The following is a 27,632-nucleotide window of genomic DNA, read 5'->3' on the forward strand; positions in this document are numbered from 1 at the left end:
CTCCTTGGGGACACCTTCCAACCACAGCTTCCCCATTATAAAGCAATGGAAAGTCAACATTTCTCTCAGTGGTTTCTGCAAGAACAACCTGCCTGTCCAGGGGCACCATTGCTGACAGCCAGGGGCCACCTTTCTGGTAGAACTGGATACACCAAGGGTTGGGGCATGAGCGACCCTCTAAACCCCATAAATGGGTCCCTGCTAATCAACACTGGCTGTGTGCTGATCCCAAACTGGGAGCTTCTGCAGAGGAGACCCAAATATTTGGTGACTATGAGAAAGAGATGACCTGGTGCATCTGCTCCCTCTGCCAACTTCAGCCATCATAGTGGTGGTATGAGCTTTATTTATGGTTTACATTCTGGTGGCACAAGCAGTATCAGCAGGTACAACGGCAGAGCAGTAGCAAACCAGTGTTACTGCTGGCAAATCAGTGCTTCACAGTCAGTACCTCTGTTATGAATAGATTGATCACCTTTCCAAAACTATCCTAAAAGATAAAATCATGGCATTTTAGCCTGATTTTCAAAGCAAATGAAGATTATATCTTACTGTCTAGCTGCTCCATCTTCCTATAACCTTTGAATGCCTTGACCAGTTTCAACTAAATTTGATAGGAAATTGTAAGTCTCAAAAATATAATTTCTAGAAATTTAGAGAACCCATAGAGCACATAGCCTGAGAAAAGCAATCTTCAAAAGCTGCAATGCTGATGGACCAACCTGCTTCAAAGAATCACTGGGCTACAGTCCCATGATTCGGGGGAGGAGGAGGAGAAAAAAAAATCATAATCCTAGCCATAAGCTACACGTGCATTTCCTGGGCAACAACTAAGGACCCACAATGGCAGAACGTTAAACCACATTTGTCTTAGAAGCAATTCTGAGTTTTGCTGGGAACATGGCTTAAACCAACCCAAAAATATGAAGGATATTCAAAATACCCTGCCATAATGATGATTTTTTTTGATGCAGCTATTAAGACTTTTCCAGTAACTCAAGAAATGTATGAGTCTATGCTTAAAGATGCTTGCAAGAATGAAACAAACCAACATGGAAACATGGACTTACCGCTTGACCTCTCATTACTAAAGAAAAAATACATACACCACCCCTTTGTATGCAGTGCAAAGCCCATCACTATCTCTATGTATTTGCTAGCACGTTCATGTTTCTTACTGCTAGCACAGAGTTCTCAGTGCGCCATTCGAGTGCTTTGAGGCTCCATTCAGCTGGGGGGAAAAAAAAAAAAAAGGCAGCTGTTTCAAGGGTTGCTGATTTTCAGGGAGGCCTTACTGTTATTAATTGGTGTCACAGCAAGGCCTTAATTTCATGATAAAATTAAAACAAAAGTCACGACAGATGTAATACCGATAATTTTTAATTTGAAGCATTTGTCTAAAACTCGTTTAACTTTTACTTCATAAACTTGCACGAGCAGCTCTTTCCCACCATCTTGGGAGGTTAAGATCCCATCTGGGATTTTTTTTGCTAAAACTGAAGAAGCCACAACCTTGCTCATCACATTTTTGACAACTGGGCTTTTTTTTTTTTTTTCCTCCTAGATTTCTGTGCAGAAATGTCACACCTGGGATGGAGCCCTCCGCGATTTCTTTTTTTTGCTGTTGTTGTTTTGTTTGGTTTCCTCGTGTTCGCACAACCACCAGCGGTTTCAGCGACCACCTACCCCAATTTTTTGTAGGCGTCACCTCGCTGCACGGAGTCCCCTCCAAACATTTACGCCCGGCGCCTTGCGCGAGTGGCAAATGACGTGCGCGGAAGTTTCCGTGACGCGTCTGCCAAGGGAGCAACGTGCGTTTTTTTGAGAAACCTGCTTATTTACAGCACTGGGGAGCGCGGCGGCGGCGGCGAAGCGAGTCAGGCCGCCCGCCCAGCCGCCCCTTGCCGAGGGGCTCCGCGCCGGGGCCGGGCCGGGGCCGGGGGCGGGGCGGGGGCGGGGCGGGGCGGGGCGGCCCCGCCCGGCGGAGCTGTTCACGGCGGTGGGTGCTGAGCGCCGCCGCGCCGCCTCGTGCAGCCGGGCGGGGCCGGCGCCTCCCCGCGCCGCGCTCGCGGGTGCCGGCGGGGGGAGCCGCTCCCGCCGCACCCGCCGCCGCCGCCGCCGCTCCCGCCTGCGCGCCGCCGCCGCCGCCTGGGGCCATGGCGGCGCTGGTGCTGGTGCTGCTGGCGACGCTGGGCGGGAGGGCCGTGCTGCCGGGCGGGCGGTGCGCGGCGCCGCTGGCCGACCTGCGCTCGCAGATTTCGGGCGTGGAGTCGCTGCTGGAGGAGTTTCGCCGGCAGCTGCAGCAGGAGGAACCGGGACCCCCGGCGGCGGCGGCGGCGGGCGGCGGCGGGGGGGAGCGGTGCGGCGGCAGCAGCAGCTTCTCCGCCAGGCCCGACTCCATCATCCGCACTAAGGACTCCATCGCGGCCGGCGCCACCTTCCTGCGGGCCCCCGCCGCCGTGGCGGGCTGGCGGCAGTGCCTGGACGCCTGCTGCGCCGAGCCGCGCTGCACGCTGGCCGTGGTGCAGGGCCCCGGCCGGCCGCGGGGAGCGGCGGCGGCGGCGGAGCTGGGCTGCTACCTCTTCAACTGCACGCACCGCGGCCGCCCCGTCTGCCGCTTCGCCCCGCACCGCGGCTACAGCACCTACAGCCGCCGGCCCGCCGGCCTCGCCCCGCCGCCGCCCGCCGCGCCGCCGGGTAAGGGCCGCCGCGGGCGTCGGGGCGCGGGGCCCGGCCCAAGATGGCTTCGCGCGGGGAGGGCGGCGCCGGCCGGGGCCGCGGCGGGCCCGGGGAGCGGCGGCCCCACGGCGGGAGGGAAACGGCGGCAGCCGGCCCTCGGCTCGGGAGCGGGCAGCGCCGGCGGCCGGGCCCTTTCGCCGCGGCGCCGCCGCCATTTACCGCCCCGCGCCGTGGGGGCGCTGGCGAGGAAGGGGAATCGTCCCTGAGGTTTCCCCGGTGCCGGGAACGGGCGCCCGGGTCGTGAGGCATCGCCTGCGGGAGGCGGGGAGCAGGAGTGCCGGGCAGCGCCGTGCCTTGCGGCGGGGCCCACCGGAGCCGGGAGAGACGGCTCAGCCACGCCCGAGGCTGCGAGGGCTTTGCCGGGTGTGCGAGTTTGGAAAAACCCGGCCCTGACACCTCTGCCCCTGCAGAACCCTTGTGCGTGGCCGTGGGAGGTGGCCGGTAGTTGGGAGCGGCCGTGAGATGAGCGTGTTCACAGCCCCGCAGCCCCGGGGGGACCAGACAGGCCCCGGACACACGGATGGGGTTCCGCAGGGGAGCTGCGGGTGCTGGGCACCCAGGGAAGTGTGGAGTGCTGGTGCCAGCTACGCCAGAACCTGGTGGAGTTGTGTCAGAGCAAGCGCATACCCTTGTTCTTGGGGGTGCTGTCCAAATGGTATCACCTAAGTGGGTTACTTACTTAATTTAGAGTTTTTCCTTCTTAAGAACTTGAGAGGTAGACTGAAGAAGAGAAGGATATCTCACAGGTAGTCCAGAAGCAGCACGGAGACTCCGTATAACCACCTCTGGAATCTGGGACACATCAAAAGCAGCAGTTTGTTCAGCCCCGAAGTGTATTCAAGAACAACATAATCAGAGCAAGAGTCTGTTTCCTAGCATCTGATCCAAAGAACTTACACTCCCCCAGCTCCTGTTGTTACACAGTTGCATCTTAATTCGTTTTGTCTTAATTTCATTACCTTCTGTTGATAGTACTTTCCTAAATGTCCTCTTCTTCATCCTCTTCAGCGATATATCTCAACTTAAGTAAATTAGTCACTGTGTGCAACATGGAGAAAACTCAGTGGTGGTGTGAATGAAAGCAGTGGGTCCAGATGGCACCTGCTATTACTGCTCCCTTGGTGGAGGACACCTCAGGCTTCATCCTCCATCCAGTCCTGCCTGTTTTATGAGAATGCCAGTGGGAACCCCCTGGAGATAGGAGAGGACAGGGGCTCAATTTTTAGAGGAGTTATGATACCTAAATATTTTTTGCAAAGTGCAAGGGCAGGTAAACTATAGAGAGCTATACGGAAGAGCTTGTGGCAGTAAAGATGATCTTAAGATGCCAGAAAAAAACAGGGTATAGTTTTGAAATTTTGAATGGGGGAAGTATTAGGTCCACAGTACTGTTTATGTAGCAACTTTTAGGTAATTATGTTTTATAATCCTGTATGCACTTGCAAGATAGTGGCTTAGGACTAGATTTTGCATCAAAGTCACAGGCTTCTTTGGAAACCTTTGAAAATATCTTCAAATGTCCTTCACCATTTTGAACTGCCTTAATTCCATTTAAACCTAGCCCTAATGTAGAGTGCAGTTACAGCACGTTATAAATAATACTATTGTTCAAATGATACTCTAGCTACTAGAAACCTTGAATTTCTTGAATTCCTTGAGTTCTTGAATTCATGAATTCTTGAATGCCTTGCCTTTGTGGCAGCTTTCATGACTATTAGCACTGGGCTTGCAAGGCAATTTCAACTCCTAATCTGCAAATTGCTCTGTGTCCTGTTGGGTTTATTTAAGTCTGCCTTGTGGGTGATGGTGGTATCGGAAACAGGGGATTATGACTTCTTAATGCAATTACACTGGAGCTGAAGCAGAGTCACAAAGGAGAAAGAACTTTTATTCAAACATCTGTCAGCCGTGACATAGACCAGGAGAGATAAAATTAAGATTGAATTATTTGCTGTCTGATGTTATGTTACCACTGCATTCTTGAATTACATTGAAAAATTAATCTGGACAACAGTGCATCATCAAAGGATGATGAAGTCACATCTCTTTTCTCTTATGTCACCCCATGATTGAATTTAGGAAATTTCATAGAATCATAGAATAGTTTGGGTTGGAAGGGATCTCAAAGATCATCGAGTTCCAACCCCCCTGCTATGGGCAGAGACACCCTCCACCAGACCAGGTTGCCCAAAGCCCCATCCAACCTGGCCTTGAACACTGCCAGGGATGGGGCAGCCGCAGCTTCTCTGGGCAACCTGTTCCAGTGCCTCACCACCCTCACAGTAAAGAATTTCTTCCTAACATCTAATCTAAATCTCCCCTCCTTCAGTTTAAAGCCATTACCCCTTGTCCTATCACTCCATGCCCTTGTAAACAGTCCCTCTCCAGCTCTCTTGTAGGCCTCCGTGAGGTACTGGAAGGCTGCTATAAGGTGTCCCCAGAGCCTTCCTTCTCCAGGCTGAACAACCCCAACTCCTCAGCCTGTCCTCATAGGAGAGGTGCTCCAGCCCTCTGATCATCTTAGTGTCCCTCCCCTGGACTCGCTCCAACAACTCCATGTCTGTCTTGTACTGGGGCCCCCAGAGCTGGACACAGTACTCCAGGTGGGGTCTCACAAGAGTGGAGTAGAGGGGCAGGATCACCTCCCTCGACCTTCATTTGATGCAGCCCAGGACATGGTTGGCTTTTTGGGCTGCAGGCACGCATTGCTGGGTCATGTTGAGCCTCTCATCCACCAGCACTCCCAAGTCCTTCTCCTCAGGGCTGCTCTCAATCCATTCCCTGCCCAGCCTGTAGCTGGGCTTGGGATTGCCCCAACCCACGTGCAGGACCTTGTACTTGGCCTTGTTGAACTTCATGTGGTTCGTACGGGCCCACCTCTCCAGCCTGTCAGGGTCCCTCTGGATGGCATCCCTTCCCTCCAGCGTGTCGACTGCACCACACAGCTTGGTGTCGTTGGCAAACTTGCTGAGGGTGCACTCGATCCCACTGTCCATGTTGCTGACAAAAATCTACCTGCACTCCAGAGGCCCTTACCACCACTCCCAGGGCTCTGTAATCCTTCTTGATACTCCTCAGACTGCTCCTGGCTATAACACTGGTGCTCACATGAAACACCAGCAGTGGATAAGTCAGTGGACTGTACGATGCCTGGTAGTGTCTCAGTGATATCCCTGTTATGAGTCCCTGGTAAGCAGCACACCTCTCTAGAGAGTGCATCAGGTCAGCACATGGGTGCCTCTGTTCCTCTCGGAAGAGAGTCACCTACCGCTATCACCCGTCACCTTTTCTTAGTTGTGCTGGTTGTTACATGAGGAGCAGACCGGGCTGCCTTGCTCAGCTCCAGCATCTCTCCTGATGTGATGGGTCTTTCCTCTTCAGTCTGCAGAGCGGTGAAACAGTTCTGCAAGGGCACCTCAAGCTTTGGGGGAAGTCTCTTCCTCCTGCTGGTCCTTGCCATCGCAAGCTTCTATTCTTCTGCATTATCGGCCCCCTCCCTTCTGTGCGTGCAGGTGGGGGAGTTTTTGGCTGTTTGGCCATGGGTGCACTGCACACTGTGCTTGGAACCAGCTGTCTAACTCCTCCTCAGCCTCCCTGATGTTACACAGCCTTCTCACTGCCTCCTGCAGCTCAGGCACCTATTGCAGGAGGTCCTTCACCTGGGCACACCTTTTGCAAGCAGGAAAATTTAGGAAAGAGCTTTTCATTTCAATATTTTCTTTCATGAGGGGATCAGATTTTATCTGTTGGGGGGTTTGGGGGGTTTTTTTTGGTTTTTTCCAGAGTACTGTTGTGTTGAGTTTTCTGCTGTTTTCTTTTTGGTGATCCCAAACCAACATTTATCCATAAATGTGATGTGCTTGTAATTCCAAAATATTTCTGTGCATTAGTATACAGTGATCTCTAGGGTGTTGTGGTTTCATTTATGTTAAGGATCTTCAGTGAGCCAAAACCAATTGCTTATTTAATTCTTGGACTGATTAATGACAGATACGTATTCTTCTGATGAAGTGTGTCTCTGTGTACTTCCAGAGCAGTCAGTGGTGGGATGGATTTTTGAGACTGAACATTCCAGTGTAAATCCAAGTCCTTCACTTTACACCCAGTTTGTGCTGGTTTGGCTGTGGATTTACTTTGCACTTCTGGGCAGTTTGTGCTGTGTTAACAATGAAACCCCATATGCCTGTACTGAAAGAAGACAATTGTTTCTGTCTTTGTTAGGCAAATTTTAAAATTTTTGACATAGAAAGAAAGAGGACTCGAGTGCCTCACCAGAAATGTCTGACTTTCCTTTGGTGCTACTCACTAGCAGTGAGCAATGGGAGGATTCAACATTAAGGTAAACTAATATCAAAGATGTTCAGGAATCAGTAGTGAAATAACCTTTTATAACAAAGCCTTCATTCAGACAACTAGCTGGCAGCTTCAATATTGGCAGGCCAAGTCTGTATAAAGGATGGAGGAGGCAGAATAAATTAAGCCTGGCATGTGTTGCCCCTAAGAAAAAAGTGTTGCTCATAAAGTTGCAGCCCCCTTTCTAGAAAGCAGCTAGCTCCAGCATCTCAGAGTGTTGATCTGGTGTATCAGTTTCATATTGCTTACTGATGTTCAACCTAAATAAAAATTAGAAACAGAAGTTAAAAAATGCTTTCTGAGCTTGCTTTTCTGCTAACCTGTGGCTGATACTCTTTTACTTCCATGAGCAGTGGTTGTAAGTGGCTCCTGAGTATGCCTTCTTGCTTTTTTATGCTGACTTCTTAGAAGCATATATTCCCCATATCCAGAGGTGTTTCACTCACTAAGGATGATGTATTCCATTGCTTAAAACTTTGCTGTGGAAAAAGAGTCTTTAGCTCAGTAAGCTGCCTCCCCCTATGCTAGATGTCTCTCTCAGGCCAGTTTTTTCACTAGAGCAAAAGATGAGCTGATTTGCCATTGATTTACCTTTCTGAAGATGTTCTGATGGCTTACAAGCAAAGGCACGGTGCCTCCATCCTTTGGGATGAGAGGCCTGAGTGTGGTCCCTCACTCATCTTTAGCAAAGAGCTGGCATGAATTTCTCTGACCTGCCCCAACGTGAAGTTGTCCTGCCATTGCAACTCAGGCTGCTTATGAAGTTAGTCTGGGAAGAGAATATCCTTATTGCTTAGGGCCCAAGGGAAGTGGGGCTTGTCTCTGCCCCTGCAGGGCATTGATCGAGCCATTTAAACCAGGCTGGTGACATGAAACCACTTTCCAAGGTAGAAGTGGAAGAATGGGCTGTGCTGTTTCAAACCCAGGTCAGTCTCTTTTTGGCAGTGATCAGTAAAGTAAATAATTGTGTGAAGACTGTATGTAACTCATATATACCAAATAAAAGTTGCCCTGGCACCATAATGATGGTGTTTATTAACAATGACTATTTTTTTTTTCACCTAAATGTTACTTTTTAAACATAGTTGGTTTTGAGAACTGAGTGTATACAAATTAGGCAAAACTTCCTGTGCCAGCTGGATGAGCAAGAACTGTTTCATACTTTCTATTATTAGTCTGTTTTCAGTTATTTGTACGTTTTCCTAACTTAAGGCATTTGCCTTGAAATTTTCCATGCCTTACCTACTTCTGAGAAAAACAAGAAATAAAAAGTTTGCTGTTTAGTCAGTGGTAAAAAATTGCCCCACTGCTCCGATGAGCTCCGGTGCCTTTGAGCCAGTTCTTGAAACTGGTGAGGAGCACATGCGAGGGAGAATCCCCTCACTGATGGGGAAACGCCTTTTGTTTCCTTCTGCAGCTCTGCCCACACTAAGTGAAGTTACAGCCTTGTGTTCAGTAGATGCTTTTCTGAGCTTAACATCAATATCCTTTACAGGATATCCTTTGCCGAAGTCGAAGAGCAGAAAGCACCCTGGCAGTTCAGGGTGCAGGACTTCTCATGCCCAGAGAAGGAATGAACCTTGAGCAGGGAACTGTAGAAAGATACAATCTTGTGGCTAAAGCAGTCAAATGCTGACTTACTTACAGAACTAGATTTTGGACTGTTCTTCTTTCTTCCCTGCACTGCCTGAAGGTTGAAGAGCAAATGACTTAAAGCACTTCTCACAGGCCACGTCACTTAACATACCACGGGTTTTGTTAATCTGGCCTGAAAAACTTGTGGTCTGATTGGCAAAAGTACTTAGTACTCACAATTTTAATCAATAAGAATTGTACTTTGGATATAGAAAAATGTTACAAATCCTAAATAGTCTGAAAATCAAGCTTTGAATGTCTTAAATTAGGCACTTGAAATCAGCAGTCATTTCTGATCATTTTTAATCATTATGTTATTGTGCGCTGCTTCACCAGGATGCCAACTTATGTTAAATAAGTCTTTCACTCCTGTAACGATGTATTATAAAAAGAGACTAAAAGCATATTAAGTTATGCAATGTGCTAAAAAGGTGTGCAGTAACTGCCATCTGCATATATATGTAATTCATATTTAAATCAATTTTCCTTAGTTCAGATTGAAAAAACACACTGGTGCTAACAACCTTGGTGTATTAATGAATCATCCGTGTGCACAGAGAGGTTTTCTGTGCAATGTGCTTCTAACATAGCAGTTATTTCCTGAAGACATCACTGAATATGGAACAGTAAACTAAAATTTGAGTAGATACTACTTTGCTTAACAAAATGTGCACTAATGAACATGCCCTGTCTTTCAGGAAGTTGCACAGTGCTGAATCAGTCCCTTAACCAAGAAAAAATATGTTTTGTGTAAACAATCACTCAGCTTCCCCTGATTAATAACTGAGCTTCTCTTCTTTACTGACCAAGAAGAAGAATACGACGAGCCTCCACGGTGCAAGGCGGGACACGATATTGTGCTGCAGTCACCTGTTGACTGGGTGCTTTTGGATGGCCGAGAAAGTTCAGATGACCATGGAATTGTGCAGTACGAGTGGACGTTGCTGCAAGGTGACTCTTCGGTTGAAATGAAGGTATGCGTGCAATCTCACACATGGCCAGTTACTTGCTGATTGTTGTGTTTTAAATGTAGAGCTAAAAATATTAAAGGTATTCAGATGGATATGGCTACCAGGCACCAAAATTAGGATGACCGTACAACTTGAGCATTTATTTCATAGAAATATAGAGCAGCCAGGTTGGAAGGGACCTCAAAAGATCATCTGGTCCAACCTTTCGTGGGACAAGGAGCTTAGATGAGATTATCTCACCTGTCTAATCACATCTTGAAAACCTCCAGTGATGGGGACTGTACCATGTCCCTGGGGAGTTTGTTCCAGTGATTATTTCTAGTGGTTTATACAGTTCATCTCTATCCAGGATGGCATGAGACAGCCAACAGCAAACAAGTAGATGCTGATACTCTATTTCAGCTCTGCTCTCTTTCACCATTGTTTGTACTCACTGCACTTGGGTTTTGGCTTCTGTGATCCAGGTTAGAGACACTTTAATTATTCAGTTACTAAAAATAATAAGATCTTTTCACCAATAGTCTTCTGTTGATGAAACTGCAAAGAAATGTGTGATGTAGACCTTGTATCTTGAGATACTCTGCTATTGCAGCTGTACAATTTCTGTGCATCTGTGCAATTTGGTTTCAACTTAAAATTAACTGTCAAGAGATGGATTCTCCATCCTGCTCTTCTTTGTGAATGCTCTAGGAGCAGCAGAAAAGGAAAGGAAAAATGCTCAAACCCATAGAGTCTACTCACAGTCTGTTCACAGCCCACAATATTCAGGGCTCAGCAGGGACTCCACCTGGAGCAGGAGGGACATGTTAAAGGGGAGAGTGTGTGGACCATAGACCTTGCTGTTGCTGAGATGCTGCCGGTGGATAGGAAGGGTTTAAACAGCACGGGATCAGCAGTGGGAACAGTCCAAATCCAAAGAGGCCACATGTGCCAGTACCACCATGAGCAGTACCTGACAGTTGCTGCTTATGTCCACTCAGCTCAGTAACGTCAAAGACAAGTGGACAAACTACCAATATCGGCAAAGTTACTCAAGATTTGTAATGATGGAGCAAACCAGAGCTTTGCCTAGCTTAAAGAGCTAGCTAAACATATTGAAACCTAAAATTGTCATCCATGGAAAAACCCAATGGAGCAATTGGTTATTCCTTAGTCTCCTGGAGGGCAGTGTAGGTAATGTGTAGGTAATTGAAGATCACCATGTCATGGTTAGGAAACATGCTGCTGGATGAACTCTAAGAAAACAATTGGGTTTCTCTGGTGAATAGTTATGAAAGTTATGCACAAGTGATTTTTTTATAACCATACTCCTTGCAGAAAACACAGCAGGGGTATTCAAAAGTATTAGTTAAGCCAGTGCTATGTACTTTTGCAAGTTTTATCTTCTGCTGCAAGATCCACGCCTGTGGAAGGGTGACTACAGTCAGCCAGTTCTGAATTACTTGAGGCTGTACAGCAATTTGAAACTATGTCAAAGACCACTATGAGTTTGTTTCTCTTCATTTATTATTTTATTGGCTTGAAAATTAAAAATGTCAAAATGTTTTCATAAGCAGCGCAAACAGCATAATACATAGAAAAGACCTGAACGAAGCTTTAAGAATAGTTGCTAGATACCAGCCGGATAAAACGAGCATTTTATTATCAAGAGTTGTTAATCTCACCCTTTGCGGCATTATTTTCTGTAAAGAGAAATCAAATACTCTTTAAATTTATCTATGATGTAGTAAGATATCTAGAATAACACAAAAATTAGAAGTCAATTAAAAAATTTAAAGTTCATGTTTTTACTTTTACTTAGAATCACTCCATAAAATAGAGAGCAGTCTTATATTTATTTAAACCTGCAAAATTAACATTAATCTTGGTAATTTCTTTATATTTGATAAATGAAAACAATCTTGACACAGGTTTATGTTTAGATAGATACTTTTCCATTGTGTTCAAATGGGCAAGCTTTTCTTCCACAGATATGTACCCTGATGATTATCCATGATAATTTGTTGGAGTTGAATTAATAATTGTGATTATTCGTACAATCTTCAGTTGCTGTCTTTAGTGCTTTAGTTGCTATCCTGAAGTTACTGGATTTTTTGCCATCTATTCTTAGAAAACAATATATGACTCCATAGCTACGAGGGAGAATGGGACTGTTTAAACAAGATAAAAGGCAGCTGTTGCACTGCAGTTAGGTACCAAAGAATAAATAGAAGGTGCAGGAGGGGGAAGGACTGCTATAAAGAGATCTTATCATATTGTAGAAGGAAGCCAGTGGAAAATTTTTTTTTTCCTATTGTGACTGATTATTGCTTCTTAGATAATTTGCTTTTCAGATTGCTACCCAGGTGCTGTAGCTGCTCAGCTCTGTGATACTTGTGGGCAATTCTTGGGTTTTTTTGAAACGCTGGCTATCTGGAAATTTACTGTCTAGTTTGAGCCAAAGTTTGCAGGAAAGCAGGTACAGTCGGGCATTCATCAGGGGAGGATGGAGATAAAAAGGAAAGCACAGAGGTCACCAGGAGGAGTGGCAGCGTATTCAGATGTCAGTGGTGTTTCGCTGGCACTGTGCTAAGAGAGAACTCACAGCTCATGAGTTTTTAAATACTGTATTTTCTCTCCCAGCAGTCATGGTGAACAGCAACATACATTTTTTAGAGCACATTTATTTCTGCAATACAATAAAGAATAAAATTCTAAGGTGTCAGATACTCCATCAGGAGGTAATCAACAGCAAGATCAAATAACTGAGTGCATTCACGTAAATAGAAAAGTAAAGAAATTTCAGTTAGGAAATTCACTTACCAGATGAGAAAAATGAATTTATCAATACACCCTGCTATAAAGCTAGGTCTAGGACTCTATTATCATATTTATTGAAAATTCTTGTTCTCTTTTAGGCATGAAAACCAACTTTAAATAAGCAAAACCAAAGGTCTTCACTGAATTTTGGTTTTAATGTACCTTTCAGTTACTTGTAAAGATAGCCCTGTGCCCTTCATTTGTAAAAATGCACTACTTGTCCAAAAAACCTGCAGCACTTTTTTTGTAGTTGCTGGGGTATGTGTTATTGAATTTGCAGACAGCTGGAGTTATTTGTGACTGGTAATTGTCACAAGGTGAAAAAAAGTTCAGCATTTAATACAAATACCGTGCTCATTTTATACAAACTTACTTCTAAATGGCTGTTGTACTAGTAATGACAATTTGGCACCTGTTTTAAATTATCATGAAATAAGTTCTTTTAATATTTTTTAATGATCTACTCCAATTTAAATTGTTCAAATATATATTACATGACTTTCTGAAACCTAACATTTAGGTCACTCATTATAGAGGAACTTATTTCGGGTTCAGAGCAAGGCATGGCAATTCAGTGTGGGGCATGGAAAAATTCAGTCTGACAATTTGTAAAAGTTGCAAGTGGCAACATCACGTGTCATACTGGACAGAGGTGGGCAGTCTTATTAATAATGCAATGCTACCAATCACCTTATCATAAGTCAAATAGCAAAAGTAACTTCTGTGAATACATATATATTGTCTACAGACCAACTTGAGAGAGAGCAAAATGTTCTAATATTTTACTGTCTACGCTCTAAAATTACATTTCTAACTACTGAAAAATTGGGTTAAATATATGGTTCCATTTATTCTCCAGTGCCAAGATCCACAGCTCCAGGTAATTGAACGAACCAAAAAAACCAGTATGTAAATGTTTCGCATGTTTATTTTTACAAATGGATGCAAAAAAAAAACATCAAAAAGTTACATGTTGACACACATGCTTGAATGGCCTGGCTCGACTTAAGAGAAGTATTTAATCTGCGTGAAAAACATTGTACAGAAATGAGCTCCCTATTCCTAGAAGTTAATGGATGGATCCTTGATACCAACTTTTTTTTTTCCCGCTGTGTTTCTTTAATCAGGTACCACAACCAGGAACGCTGAAACTATCTCACGTCCAGGAAGGCGGGTATATTTTCCAGCTAACTGTGACAGACACTGCAGGTCAGCGGAGCTCTGACAATGTCTCTGTGACTGTTCTTCCCATGGTTCATTCTGCAGTAGGTGAGTGTCGTGGTTTAACCCCAGCCGGCAACTAAGCCCCACGCAGCTGCTTGCTCACTCCCCGCTGGTGGGATGGAGCAGAGAATCGGAAGGGTAAAAGTGAGAAAACTCATGTGTTGAGATAAAGACAGTTTAATAGGTAAAGCAAAAGCCGCGCACACAAGCGAGGGAAAACAAGGGATTAATTTCCCACTTCCCATGGGCAGGCAGGTGTTCAGCCATCTCCAGGAAAGCAGGCCTCCATCGTGCGTAACGGTGACTTGGGAAGACAAACACCATCACTCTGAACATCCCCCTCTTCCTCCTTCTTCCTCCAGCTTTATATGCTGAGCATGATGTCATATGCTATGGAATATCCCTTTGGTCAGTTGGGGTCAGCTGTCCCAGCTGTGTCCCCTCCCAACTCCTTGTGCACCCCCAGCCTGCTCACTGGTGGGGTGGGGTGAGAAGCAGAAAAGGCCTTGGCTCTGTGTGAGCACTGCTCAGCAGTAACAAAAACATCTTTACATTATCAACACTGTTTTCAGCACAAATCCGAAAGATAGCCTCCTACTAGCTACTGTAAAGAACATTAACTCTATCCCAGCCAAGACCAGCACATTGAGAAAATGACTGGAGCTGTTGCCTGTGTGGCACCCAGGGTATGTGATTCAGAGCAAGGGTCTTGATGGAAGCAGAAATCTTATTCTCCATTTCTAGTGCATTATTTTGCCCTTATTCATTACATAATGGCATCTCTTTCAGCTTTGAATGGCTGTTTCAAATTGAGGAAGCAAGTAAGCATCACTTGTTTGTTAGCGCAATAATATTTTCAAGCATTTAAATGTTCAAATGTTCGTCCTTGTATTGCTAATAAGCACGCAGGGTTGGAAAAATCAAATACTGCTGTATGTATTAGGCACATTGTAACAGTTCATTGCGTAGTCAGTGCGCACAACATGACAGGGCTTGTGCTATAGGGAAGAGCCAGTTCAAAGCAGTTAATAGTATGTGTGAGGCACAGACTAATAGTAATATTGGCCTGCATCTGTAGGCTAAAAGATGGGATGGTTTCTTGTTTTTGTGCATTTAAGCTTTTCTGTGTAATGGTTGTTATTGAAGCCCTTTGTTACTGGGGAAACTTGTCATGGTTTTACCCCAGCCGGCAGCTAAGCACCACGCAGCCGATCACTTGCTCCCCCCCCATCGGGATGGGGGAGAGAATTGGAAAAGTTAAAGTGAGAAAACTCGTGGGTTGAGATAAAGACATTTTAATAGGTAAAGCAAAAGCCGCGCGCACAAGCAAAGCAAAGCAAGGAATTCATTCACCACTGCCCATGGGCAGGCCGGTGTTCAGCCATCTCCAGGAAAGCAGGGCTCCATCACGCGTAACGGTGACTTGGGAAGACAAACGCCATCGCTCCGAACGCCGCCGCCCCCCCCCCGCCTTCCCCCAAGCTCCTGATAAACTGAGCATGACGTCATATGGTATGGAATATCCCTTTGGTCAGTTTGGGTCACCTGTCTGTGTCTCCTCCCAACTCCTTGTGCACCCCCAGCCATCCCGCTGGCAGGGCAGTGCGAGAAGCAGAAAAGGCCTTGGCTCTGTGTGAGCACTGCTCAACAATAGGTCCATAGAACAAAAACATCTCTGTATTATCAATGCTGTTTCCAGCACAAATCCAAAACATATCCCCACACTAGCTACTATGGAGAAAATCAACCCTCTCAGCTGAAACCAGGACAAAACTGAAACTGGAATTGACCCATCATTTTTAAACTCTGAGCTGAGTAAGCGTGAGAAACGTGTAAAAAACATAAAAGGTAGAAAGTAAGTTAAATTTCAGTGGCTGTTAATTCTGCAATTTTTAATGTAGTAACTTCTAGTTACATTGTAATCAGTAAGTTGCTAATATAGATCTGCTGCTTTGGCACAAAATAAAGGTTAAATAGCATGGTCACTACGTTCAGCTGAACCAGTGAAAACTTAGCTCTGCACCAGTGCAATATCTCTACGTGATAGAGTAGTCCCAGTGGCAATAAATTCCTATTGCAAAAAACCAGTTATGAGTCTGTTTAATAACACCTGTAGTCCAGTGATGGAAGATAGAGTTGTATTCGTTAATGTTTAATTCAGCTAAAGCAGCCAGAGAGGTTTGCTGATTTATTTATTTGCTGCTGTGGGTATCTGCTGTATCTTTTGGGTGGAGCACGTAGAGGATTTGCTGCCTTTTTTCTTCTTCTAATTCCCCAAGTGCTTTTGCAATTCAGGCGCTACTGCTGTAGTTAAACCAGTCCACGGTGCCTCATGCATGCAAGCCCGGTGCTATTATTAGTGCTGAAGTTTAGAAGATGCATTTTCTAAGTATGATTTTAGGGGTTTAAGCAGGCACCTGTGTTCCTGCCATACTTTCCTTAGCATTGCTCAGCTTTTTGGTACATAGCAGGATAACAACCAAAGGCTATGACTTGCTTATGTAAATCGATTTGCTGTTACAACATTAACCAAACACTGAATTTGATAGTGCTTTACAAAGCAATGAACTACTCTGCTGTTGGAAAGACAAAAGCACGGATGTAAACACTTGATAATTACAAGGTCAGAATGGGTTTCAGGAAAGCTTTGAGTATGCAAAATGAAATGTTGAGGGACACTCTCCATTTCCAGGGGAATCTAAATTTTAAAGCAGGCAGCAATCAGGTTTTTTTGATGAAGGTCATTTGTGACACCTTGTGCTTAGTCCTGTTCTGGCATGCGCTGTATTGGAGTCAATGGATTGCTGATGTAAATAAATGATGAGCATTCTTTTAGTATTTTAATTAGGTTACAGAAAACATGCCATAGAAGATCCCATGTAGTCTACACACGTGCATGTAAAATGACACATTGTCAGCAATACAGAATGGGTATGTAGCAGGAATTATGTGTTGGAGAGATGCAGTTACAGCCATAGAGATTTCATTTATTTATTTTCAGGACTGTCCTGGGTCTTTTAAGCCTGGGAAGATCTCCTTTCAGCCTAGTCCAGCAGAGTGCTGTAGGGCTGCTGCACAATGTGTAAGGTGCAGCAGCCTCCAGGTTGAGTATTCCTGTAGTAAAGAGATTGCCAGAATAGCGATGAGGGTGCCAGGAACAGCTATTAGCTATATTAGCTTCTGTGTCAATATAGCATCATATAGCTGAGCCTGGCCTTTCTTCAACTTTCCGCCTTGTTCGTGGTCCTTCTTGATGTAGTGTGGTTTTGCTTTTTCCTTGGTGCTGCAGATTTTAGTCATTGACTCAGTATCTACTGCTTGGATTTCTCTTTTGGTAATACGGGAATTGTTTCTCAACAGCCTGTGTCGGGGTTTGCTCTCGCTACCAGTTTATCTGCGATGATGGCTGCTGTATTGACATCACATTTGCTTGCGATGGCGTGAGACAGTGCCCTGATGGATCAGATGAAACTTTCTGCCAGAACTGTAAGTGCGCCAGGTCACAGTGTAGATTGTGAAAGTAACCGCAGCCTGAATGACCAAAGGGGAATGATGCCCCTCCTGTGGCCTCTCTCCCTGTGAGCAAGCAGTTTGTTCCCCCTGTAGAGCCTTTCATTGGAAATAGCACTTGGCAAGGTTTAATGTCCGCATACAGATGCTCAGAAATTAACTCCCTTGTCTTCAAAGCATATCAAAACTGTCAAAGGTCCCCAAACGACAGTTTTTGTCTTAAGAGTTCTCAACATTTAAAAGAAGAGTTCTTTACTTGCATGATGATTCTGGAAACAAGGACCCTGGTCTTGATCTGGAAGGGTGTCTCAGAAGTATGCTTCAAAGTGCAGTTACACACCTTGCAAGAATCTGAAACACTGGAAATGTGAGCAGTAGGGGAACCAGTTGATTCACCATCGCTCTGTTCACTGTCATTAGTCATCCTCAATATGTGCCCATGCTCAGCTAAGTGAACAAGAATCATCAGAGGGTGAATTGGCACGATGGCTAACTACTCTTTCATTGATATTTCCGTCTCTGGATTTCACTGTAGAGTTCACGAGTATACTTTTGCTTAACAGCTGACATCAGGCAATTGGTACCTTGCTATGTAGCTGGAACTCATATTTCATCGTATGTCTGAACCTGAGGAAGTTGTTTAGCCTGCCTCAAGGCCCGTATCAAAGGGTCTTCCATCAGAACACTCCCATTCCCTTCAATTTAGTACAAAAATAAGGATTTTTGTTTCTGTTAACACAGTCAGCCCAGGTCGGAAGACGGTGACACATGCAGCTGTTGGCACTACCCAGCAAAGGACTGCGGGACTGACAGAAAACACAGGTGAAAACTTCTCTGCAGAAAACACCCTGAAAGCCACTGCCAGAAATCAACCGCTTCTCTCAGTGGATGCAGACATGTCTAACCAATCGCTTTCTCAGGGACCAAAGAAACAAATCAGTGGATTTGTGCCAGGTAAGAATTGAAATGAATCAGTTTCAATAACTCATTCTCTTTAGAGAAAGAAAATGTCTTGCACCTTAAATTTATTCAAATTGTCTTTTGGTGCCTGGCTAAGAGTAAAAATTTGCGGATGTAAAAAATACAAAAGAAGTTTATAATAATTAAGTTACAAGTAGGTACTACTTTATAATTGTCCGGTCTGGTTCTCACCAGGTGCAAAAAGAAAGTTAAAATGTAGGAATGCTAGGAAAAGACTACAGTCTAAGGAGCAAAACATGCAGTGAGCTAAATACAAATTCTGCCACAGGTTCAGCTGCGTGAGCTGATGTATAAGGTTCTTTAAATCTGTAGGGGAATACCTTCAGGAGAACATAACAAAGTACTATTCAACTTGGGTGAGAGTAATTGCTTTTCTCCTGGTGCTGATTACTTCTTTTTCTTTTTCTTTTTTTTTTTTTTTCCGCCAAAGCAATAGCTTGATTATTATGGGCACTTTTTTCTGAAGTGTGTCTCCAGGGCAGGAGAAATCTTTCATCACTATAGAGAAGGCTGTCTCTGGTAACAAGCAACCCCAGGTTCCCAGTAGTATTCTCCGTAGCGGCTGCAAGCCTGTTGTGAGGTAGCGTGTAGTGATGTTACAACCCTTGCCTTGGTAAAGTTCCAGAAACTGCAATGAAATTGGTGTGTCTTTTAAGGGTCCTGCTGGTAAATTAAAATGATCTGAAATGGCAATTGAATGAAAGCAAAACTGTGTGCACAGAGCCTAAAATGAGTATGAGACCTCCCACTTTTATTTCTTCATGGTTTAGACTGATTCTTGCTCCCCAGGATGTAGCTATTTATAAACAGCTTTATTTTCTTGTTACAACAGAGCAGTGCTCAGTGCCCTCTGCTGCTGACTCTTGTAAAGGGCACTTCCCTGGTTGGCACTTTGATGTTTCTTCAGATGCTTGTACTTCATCTGCACAGGGTGGGAAAACAACATCTTCAAGAATTTGACTGCCTCGGTGAATGCGTAGGAACTGATAGCAAAATCCTTTCTCAAATGTTTCTCCCTTTTCTGGCAGTGTAGATGACCTCAGTTCTCCTTATTGGAATGACTTAAAATTTTGAAGTCTGCCCCAAACCCTTCTTGCTCGCATAGTCCCAAGTGACACCTGATACAGGGCCACCCAAACTAAACATCGAATTGCTGAAGGGCATTACAGGCTCCAATGGAAAGTCTAAGTAGGTCTCAAAACCCATTGGGCTTGTGAGTCCAGAAGTAAAAACAGAATCAAGGTCACCAACTTTGGCAACCTATAATCAGAGGTTATAATTGGAAGTGCATGTAAAAGCATGGCATTTTTGCATAGTCACTTTCCATTTACCTATTGCACAGTGACTTAACTGGCACCATTTTTGCTCTCAAGATAGGCTTTTGCACTGCAGTAGACAATAAAAGAAAAAAAATATTATAAAACTGAAAAAATGTGGTGGGGCTTCAGTGATTAGTGTACTACCAGAAGCTGTTGTAATATTTTTAATTTTAAACAGGCAAAATTTCCAGCTGACCGTATCTGGTTTTAATGCTTGTGGTTTTAATGTTGCTCTTTTGACAAGGCTCAGTCAGAATTCAATTTTCCTTGTATGATACTTAAGGATTTCCTTGTAGAATAAAGGGACCCAGTCCTTACTGACCCAGGAGCCCAATACTTTTAACCAAAAAGCAGCAAACAGCTCAGCGAGTTTTTAAATCGCCTACGAATCAGTTCCAAAGACGGTGCATGTGGTGGGACATGAAGAGGTGCTAGGTACCTGGGTCCAAAGGGCAACAGCCAAAATCTGCTCTGAGTTGCCGTCTGCTCATGCCGACACTTAAACTGCATAGGAGTCACATGCTGTACATTAATGATTCCCAGAGGTCCAGAGAGGTTCAAGTCCTGCACCACAGTCTTTACAGAGTTGAAGAGACAGGCATCTAACCTATTCCTAAAAGTCCACCCAGATCCATCAATTAGATTTCTCCCCATCACTGCCATCTCAAGCAGGTCACAGACCAAATCTAATAATTAGGTGCTACAAAAATGAGACACACAGAAACACTGGAGCAGCTCCATGAAGCCCATCTGGAAAAGTGTTCAGGAGACCAATAATTGCTAGACACATTTTTGAGGAGAGGTGAGCTGCACTGAACAGAAATCATACCAACCGCCTCAAAAATTCAGCAATTCCACTGGCAGAAATCCTGTTCTGGGATGGACTGTCTCCTGAGACAGTGCCGTACCCGCTGCCGGTGCCAAGGCAGAACCTGTGCCTCCGAGTCACACTGTGAAAATCTTTGCTGGAACAAGACAATAATGTTGTTTGTTGGCCTAGAGTTGACTTTGCAAGCATCCAGGCTCCTGATATACTATTATAAATAAATTTCAAAAATAAGCTTTAATGATTATAATGTCAACATGGTGAAAAGCTGTCTACTTAAGGTACACATTAAGGGATATGGCTTTACGGTGGCAGCACAGGTTCCAGTTTTTCACTTGAGAGCGCTCTGTTCAGGGCTACGTTTGTCTTATTTCTTAGTTGACATTTGCAGATTGTCATGGAAATACAACCCAGGAAGGAAAACATAATGCGCTTAGATCCAGTGACTGCAAGGCAGAGCAAGAGAAAGTGTTAATATTAAGGGTAATTTGCCTACTGGAGACAGTACGTGGCACATTCTAGGTGGCTGCTAGACACGATGCTTAATAAATACAGAAGCTTTCAGCTGACTTTTAAAGAACACAAGTTTTTCCCAAGAAGTTGCAGGACTGGGGAGTTGCTTTGTTTTCTTTTTTACATTTGCTCTTATTACAGTGGTGGTTAGAATACCAATAAAGACAGGTCCCTTCTGCTACTTACCTCCCCATAAGTGGCTTTCATCTCTGAGAATCCAATAAAGATGTCCAATAAAGGGACCTTGTCAAGGACCACCATATTTATCTTTTCTGCATTTTAAAAGGAGCTGGGCTAAACTGTGATGTTTTAGGATAGTTCCTCGCAGCAGAAATATGAACTTTCTGCTTATGAGGGTAATACTAGGGGACATTTGTCCCAGAAGCTATTTTCTCCTAGTAGTTTCTCTGTTCTAGATTTCCCTTAACCTGCTTTCTTTACTCCAGTAGCCCCTCATGTTTGGCTCTGACTTGATACAAGCTTTTTAAAGATTTATGTTTAAATATGAAAATGTGAAAATATGCAAGTCCAAGGTAAGGACTGTTTAAAACTTCTGCCTGACCTAACAGAGGATCTATTCACAGCAAAAGGAAAAAAAAACAACAACACAAACAAAAAAAAACCCCCAAACCCCAGAGTAACTCATTATTGACAATGGATGAACCTTGTTCTGCACTCCTGCCTTTCCAGTGGGATTCCTCTACCGCAGGGCGACTCCAGGGGAACACCAAGTCCAAGTTAGAGATAACCTCCTCAGGCACTCAGGGCATGGAGTCTTCTGCAACAGACTCATGGTTTACTTTTGCCCAAGCTGGAAGGCCAAACATTTTCTTCCATAGTTGGGAGTGGATGCAGGAAGAGGTATTTAACGTCAATAAAGGAGTCCTTTCCCTTTGCAGACATATCTCCATAGTGAAGTAACCCAGACTGCATCTCCTCCAAAGGCCAGCACAGCATTTCTGCATGGCTTCCTCCGAAGTGCCCCAGCGTCCTTTTCCAGGGAAGCTCTCAAGCCCAGCTGCATATTCTGGCACTGCCGCACTTGTAAATGAACGTAGCAAAATTTAGTTGCAGCAAAGCACACTGGAGTGAGCAATGGGCTGGTCTCTAAGCAGCAATAGCCAGTCTAGCAAACATGGTCACGCAGACGGGTTGAATTCACAAGCAGCCTGAAGATTTGCACTCCGCAGCATAGCCAAGTCAAGTGTATAAATCACCATTAACGGCTTTGCATTCCCCTGGCACGGGGTCTCTGCCTCTCCCCAGGCTGCCCGCGCCAGCTGTTGTGCAGTACTGTTCAGGGCTGGGATTACAACATTTGACTGACTGCCCAAGTCTTAGTCATGGTTTTGCTGCGGAGGCATCGACAACAGTAGCCATAACCTACCCTCTAATTTAGGGTAACTGGAAAGGGTTATAAATTGCAATTTCCTAGGCACAGACTAGAAAATTAAGAGAAAGTGAAAACAAAACGCAACCCACTTAACATGCTTTATGTCAGGCTCCTAAACCTGTATGGGAAAATCTCTCTTTGATTTCTAGTTGATAACAGATAAGATGTTGAGCAGTATTGACTCTGATAGCCCCTCCAGTCCTGTAAGAACAGCCGCAAGTCTTAACAAAATCCTACAAACTTTATTGAAAAAAAATTCTACTCTTCCAAAATTTTCCTGTTAAACTTCTCTCCAGATATACTTGCCAAATATCTTTACAAGCAGTTGACATAAATATTCCCTTTACTCAAATGGCAGGGAAACAAATTTATAAAACAGGCATTCACATCTAGCCTTGTCATACAGGCTGGAGCAGCTCTAAGAAGACCCAATGTCTTCTGGGTATTTCCAAAATAAAGACAAATATTCATTTAATTTCATTTAGGGAAGACAGAAGCAGAAAATAACTGCTGTTTTTGGTCTCAATTACATTCAAGTCATTTTAGTATCATAGAATCATTTAGGTTGGAAAAGACCTTTAAGAGCAGGTCCAACCATTAACCTAGCACTGCCAAGTCCACCACTAAACCATGTCCCTAAGCACCACATCCACACATCTTTTAAATACCTCCAGGGATGGTGACTCAACCACTTCCCTGGGCAGCCTGTTCCAATGCTTGACAACCCTTTCGGTGAAGAAATTTTTCCCAATATCCAATCTAAACCTCCCCTGGCACAACTTGAGGCCATTTCCTCTTGTCCTCTCGCTTGTTACTTGGGAGAAGAGACCAACACCCACCTGGCTACAACCTCCTGTCAGGTAGTTGTAGGGAGCAATAAGGTCTCCCCTCAGCCTCCTTTTCTCCAGGTTAAACAGCCCCAGTTCCCTCAGCCACTCCTCACAAGACTTGTGCTCTAGACCCTTCACCAGATTCGTTGCCCTTCTTTGGACGCCCTCCAGCACCTCAGTGTCTGTCTTGTAGAGAGGGTCCCAACACTGAACACAGGACTCGAGGTGCGGCCTCACCAGTGCTGAGTACAGGGGGATGATCACTTCCCTAGTGCTGATACAAGCCAGGATGCTGTTGGCCTTCTTGGCCACCTGGGCACACTGCTGGCTCATATTTAGCCGGCTGTCGACCAACATCCCCAGGTCCTTTGCTGCCGAGCAGCTTTCCAGCCACTCTTCCCCAAGCCTGTAGCGCTGCACAGGCTTGTTGTGACCCAAGTGCAGGACCTGGCACTTGGCTTTGTTGAACCTTGTACAATTGGCCTCAGCCCATCGATCCAGCCTGTCCAGATCCCTCTGTGGAGCCTTCCTACCTCCAAGCAGATCAACACTCCCGCACAACCTGGTATCATCTGCAAACTTCCTGAGGGTGCACTCAATACCCTTGTCCAGATCATTGGTGTGTATATATATATATATATATATAAAAAAGAGAACTGGCCCCAGTACTGAGCCCTGGGGAACACCACTTGTGACCAGGGCTGGATTCGCCACAACTCTTTGGGCCTGACCATCCATTTTGCACAGCTGATACCATACAGGTACCTTAAAGCCATTACAGTTTACACTTAGGATTTCCTTAAGTCCCCTTTACATGCCAGAACAACTTAGCCTGAACGAGAAGGAGGGCTGCCGCTTGTTTCTGAGGCATTTCCTAGCAGGTGAAGTTAGTGTTTATGCATCGCTAGCTGTAATGGCAGGGCAATAGAGCAGGAGCCTGGGAGGCTGTGTTGTGCCTTAGGGTGGGGACATTAGCACTAACCTCATGCCCGTATCAATAAAACAATTAAAACATTAATTAATGGTCGTGTGTATTTGCTGCTGCCACTGACAGGGATGTGTTCTGCAGCACTTTGGAAGGGTTGGTGGTGGGCGGGAGTTACGCATGGTGAATGTTCCAGGCTAATTCACTTAAACACTTCCTTAACGCCCACCACGCTATGTAATTCCAATTACAATGTTTCACGTTCGTATTTTACAGATCTTGTAGCATAGTATGTTTCTCTGGCATGGTCACATTTTTGAGGGCTGCCAGCAAATATATCACAGCACAGTCAAAGTGCCCTTCAATATTTATCAGTAAAAAACAAATACAGACATTACATTTAAAAACATAGGTGTATTTCTGTTTTTTTGCAAGGGTGTGTTGGTGGATTAAGCTGTCGCTCTTGTACGAAGTGTCCCCATAGCTATTGGCATAGGATCCCAGCAGGAGGGCAGGAGGAGGGAGTCCCAGCTGAGTTACCCTTTGCTCCTGCAAAGTGAAACTGCAGCTGCCTGCACTCCCGAGATGAATGCTTCTTGGCAGCAAGCTATGCATTGTCTTTTCTTCTGTAGTTACAGGGCACTGCTATGTCTTCTGTAAAGCTTCACAAAGCTGAAGTGACTCAAGTCACCCTCTTTGAAATGTTTTCCCCACGTATTGTTATGTCTTGCGAGTACGTAAGTTCTGCACCTGTACGCGTCAGGTAACAGGCAAAATTAAGGTAATTTGTGTAGCCAACCTATGCGTTTCCCACTTTACAAGTTCCAGGGGTGGAGATCAACATAACCTGAAATGGCCTCATTTTCACCTATATAAAGCTGCTTTAGTAATGTTTTAGATCAGATTGGTCTGTACCCTGTTATGTAAGTTTGTAAAAGAGAATTTATATCCATCTTTTTTTAAGTGGAAAATGAACCCGCTTGTGTTTGGTTGAGATGCACTATGGTTTGTGATGCAAAATTGAATTTACATTTTAGCTTTAGTTTCACATTATTTCAAAAAGTCAAGTTATACAATAGGAGTCAGAACTTCTTAAACTGTTTTTTTTTTCTAAATTTCAGTGCTTTCACATATTTAATTCTAGTGTCCTGTGGATAAAACTTCTTGAGTCACTGAACTGCAATATTCATTTATCTTGCTTGACTTTGTGCAGATAACAGTTCCTCAGGGAAAAGAACAGATGATAAAAATGGGAATGGCATAATTGTGCCAAAGAGAGATCAGTTTGGAGGTGGTCGTCCAGTCCCAGAAACAGGTAAGACTGACCATGTGAATTCATTTTGAATTATGTTGGTTTTTCATTCAGATGATATAGATCCAGATACTATAGACAAGAATCGAATAATGTACTTCCTTATTCTGAACTGTTCCTAACTTGTATCATCATACAGTTTAGTTTCTCAGTATGAGTTGCTCCAAATATTAGCACCTGACTGATAGACTACCTGTATTTTTAAAGAAAATTGTCAGGTTTTCTCTACCGTTTCTCACTGTATTAAATAAAGTGTAATTTCTCTTAACCTCGTTGTAGGTGCTGTGTTACCGTTAGCCTTAGGCTTGGCCATCACTGCTTTACTGCTGCTTATGGTTGCTTGCAGACTGCGTTTAGTGAGACAGAAGCTTAAAAAAGCTCGACCCATTACATCTGAAGAGTCCGATTACCTCATCAATGGGATGTATCTCTAAAAATTGGATTTAGGTCAGTTGTCTTCTCCCCTTTCTCCTGTGTCCATGAACCTCTGCCTCTATAAAAGGACCAAAACCTTTAGTTATATTTCAAGTGTAGAAGAAGCCTACAAGATGAGGCACACGTTCTTCCCCTTTGGTGATAAGATAAAAAAGTGGGCAGATGCCCGTGCTCAGAAAATAAGCAGCGTTCAGGCTCCAGAGAGTAGCTCCAGTTGGCTCTTCTGCAGAAGACACTGTAAGGTGGGGGTACCCCAAACTGGATGCGGGGTGCCCTTGCCCTCCCCGTGGCAGTTGGGGTCCCGGCTGCGGCAGAGCGTGCCCCGGAGCCAGGGCAGGAGAGCAGCCGAGGCCCAGCAGCCCCAGCCACACTGGCGGAGGCATGGCAGGGAGCCTGCGTCACCCCGCTCTTAGTGCTGCCACCACTGTGCTCTGCTCTGGGAACCGGGATGCTCCAGACTGATGCGTTACTGCACTGTCCAGCAGAGACTGATTTGTGTACTTTCCACCTGATGCACTGGGAGTGTTTTCATTAAAGAATTTGTCTTGCTTTGTTAAGGAAAAGCAATCGCTTTCTAAGCACCAGCTTTTGTAAAGAAATTTGGGGTTTAAGGAACAAAGCATCTTTTTTTCATTCATAGTTCAAACCTCTGTGCAGCTGAGAGTCATGCTTACTAAATGCTAAAATGAAAAAAAAATACAAGTCCTCAGCAGATGAGTTTGGACTTAGCAGTGCTTGACAGCAGTCATGTACAATCCCAGAGCTATGTCTCTCCCCAGCCGGAGCTCAGGGCTTGTTCAGCCTTTTCCACCCCCAGCTCGACACCCTCCACAGTGTGAGAGTGCCGCATGCAGCGGCTTTTACCAGAGATGCCCAAGTGTAGGATTCCTGCTGGTTATCCCATAGCTCCCTGCAAAGCTTGAAAGCTTTGGCGACCTGCCCTCACCCCAGCAAAATTCTCATAGAATTAGATCAAGTAATTGATATGTGCGAGTGAACTTCAGATGTGTTAACAGTAAAATGTGTACAGTACATGTTATATATACATATATATATATACACACCGTGCTGTCTATCTTGTTTGACTGTCCAAGGATGTCACATTCATCACAGGTCCCAATAAAAACAGAGGCAAATGAGGCATGCATCTTTTTGTATGTCGTCTTTTGTACTTCATTAACTTCAAGTCAGCAAGAATATTGCCATGGTATACAAATAGTTCTTCAAGTTGCTTGGTCTTGATTACTTTATGTAAAATAGCTCTAATAAACCTATTTTATTCTTACATTTCTTGCCTTGCCTTTATTTTCAGCTACTGGCTAAATTTAGTGCTACGAGACTATAGCATGAGAGCAGACAAGTACATTTCTCCTATCTGTGAAACAGCCTTAAAAGAAGCTGGAACGTGTATGGTGGGGGGAGTTGTTGAGATATTTTGTTGTAGGAAGCCTGAGAACAGAGTGTTTGCCTCCACGACATGCCTGTCTGTCGAGCAGTCGCAGAGCTGGCTGTGCCAACTGCTCAGGGAACCCAGTTGCCAGTGCTCCTTGCTCAGAGCCCTCCTGCCACATTAGGCAAAGTCTGGTCGGTTGTGCTTCAGCTTTACATCGGGTCCAGGAGACCTTCTGCTCATGCTGCCCATTTCTAACTTGGGAGCACGGCCTCTCTTCCATCCTGTCCTACAGCAGACATGGCAAATAGCGCAAGAACCAGAAGACCACGTTTTAAATACAGCCTTCTAGGAAAGACACACTGCCCATCTGATTGGAGTATTATTTCCCATCATTGACATATGTTTGGGGTTTTAATTAAGTATCTAATTCTCCTTCACCATCTTAACATAGCAGTGAGAAAAGTAGTCCTTTCT

General features: G+C 44.7%; 1 protein-coding gene across 2 annotated transcripts; it reads left to right on the plus strand.

The window, feature by feature from the left end:
- Positions 1–2,016: 2,016 nt before the first annotated feature.
- LRP11 (LDL receptor related protein 11) lies at positions 2,017–27,046 on the plus strand. Of its 2 annotated transcripts, none has more exons than XM_054819725.1 (7): positions 2,017–2,697; positions 9,538–9,701; positions 13,625–13,766; positions 17,082–17,207; positions 17,973–18,185; positions 25,232–25,333; positions 25,610–27,046. In XM_054819725.1, exons 1-7 carry the CDS (start codon positions 2,157–2,159, stop codon positions 25,762–25,764), a joined length of 1,443 nt encoding a protein of 480 aa, XP_054675700.1. In that variant the 5' UTR covers positions 2,017–2,156; the 3' UTR covers positions 25,765–27,046. The 2 variants fall into 2 exon arrangements, with proteins under 2 accessions (XP_054675700.1, XP_054675701.1); XM_054819726.1 differs by having other exon boundaries at positions 9,541–9,701; positions 25,610–27,040.
- The last annotated feature ends 586 nt before the right edge of the window (positions 27,047–27,632 follow it).

This window comes from Grus americana, chromosome 3 (genome assembly GCF_028858705.1).
Source record: "Grus americana isolate bGruAme1 chromosome 3, bGruAme1.mat, whole genome shotgun sequence".
NCBI classification, from domain to species: Eukaryota; Metazoa; Chordata; class Aves; order Gruiformes; family Gruidae; genus Grus; species Grus americana.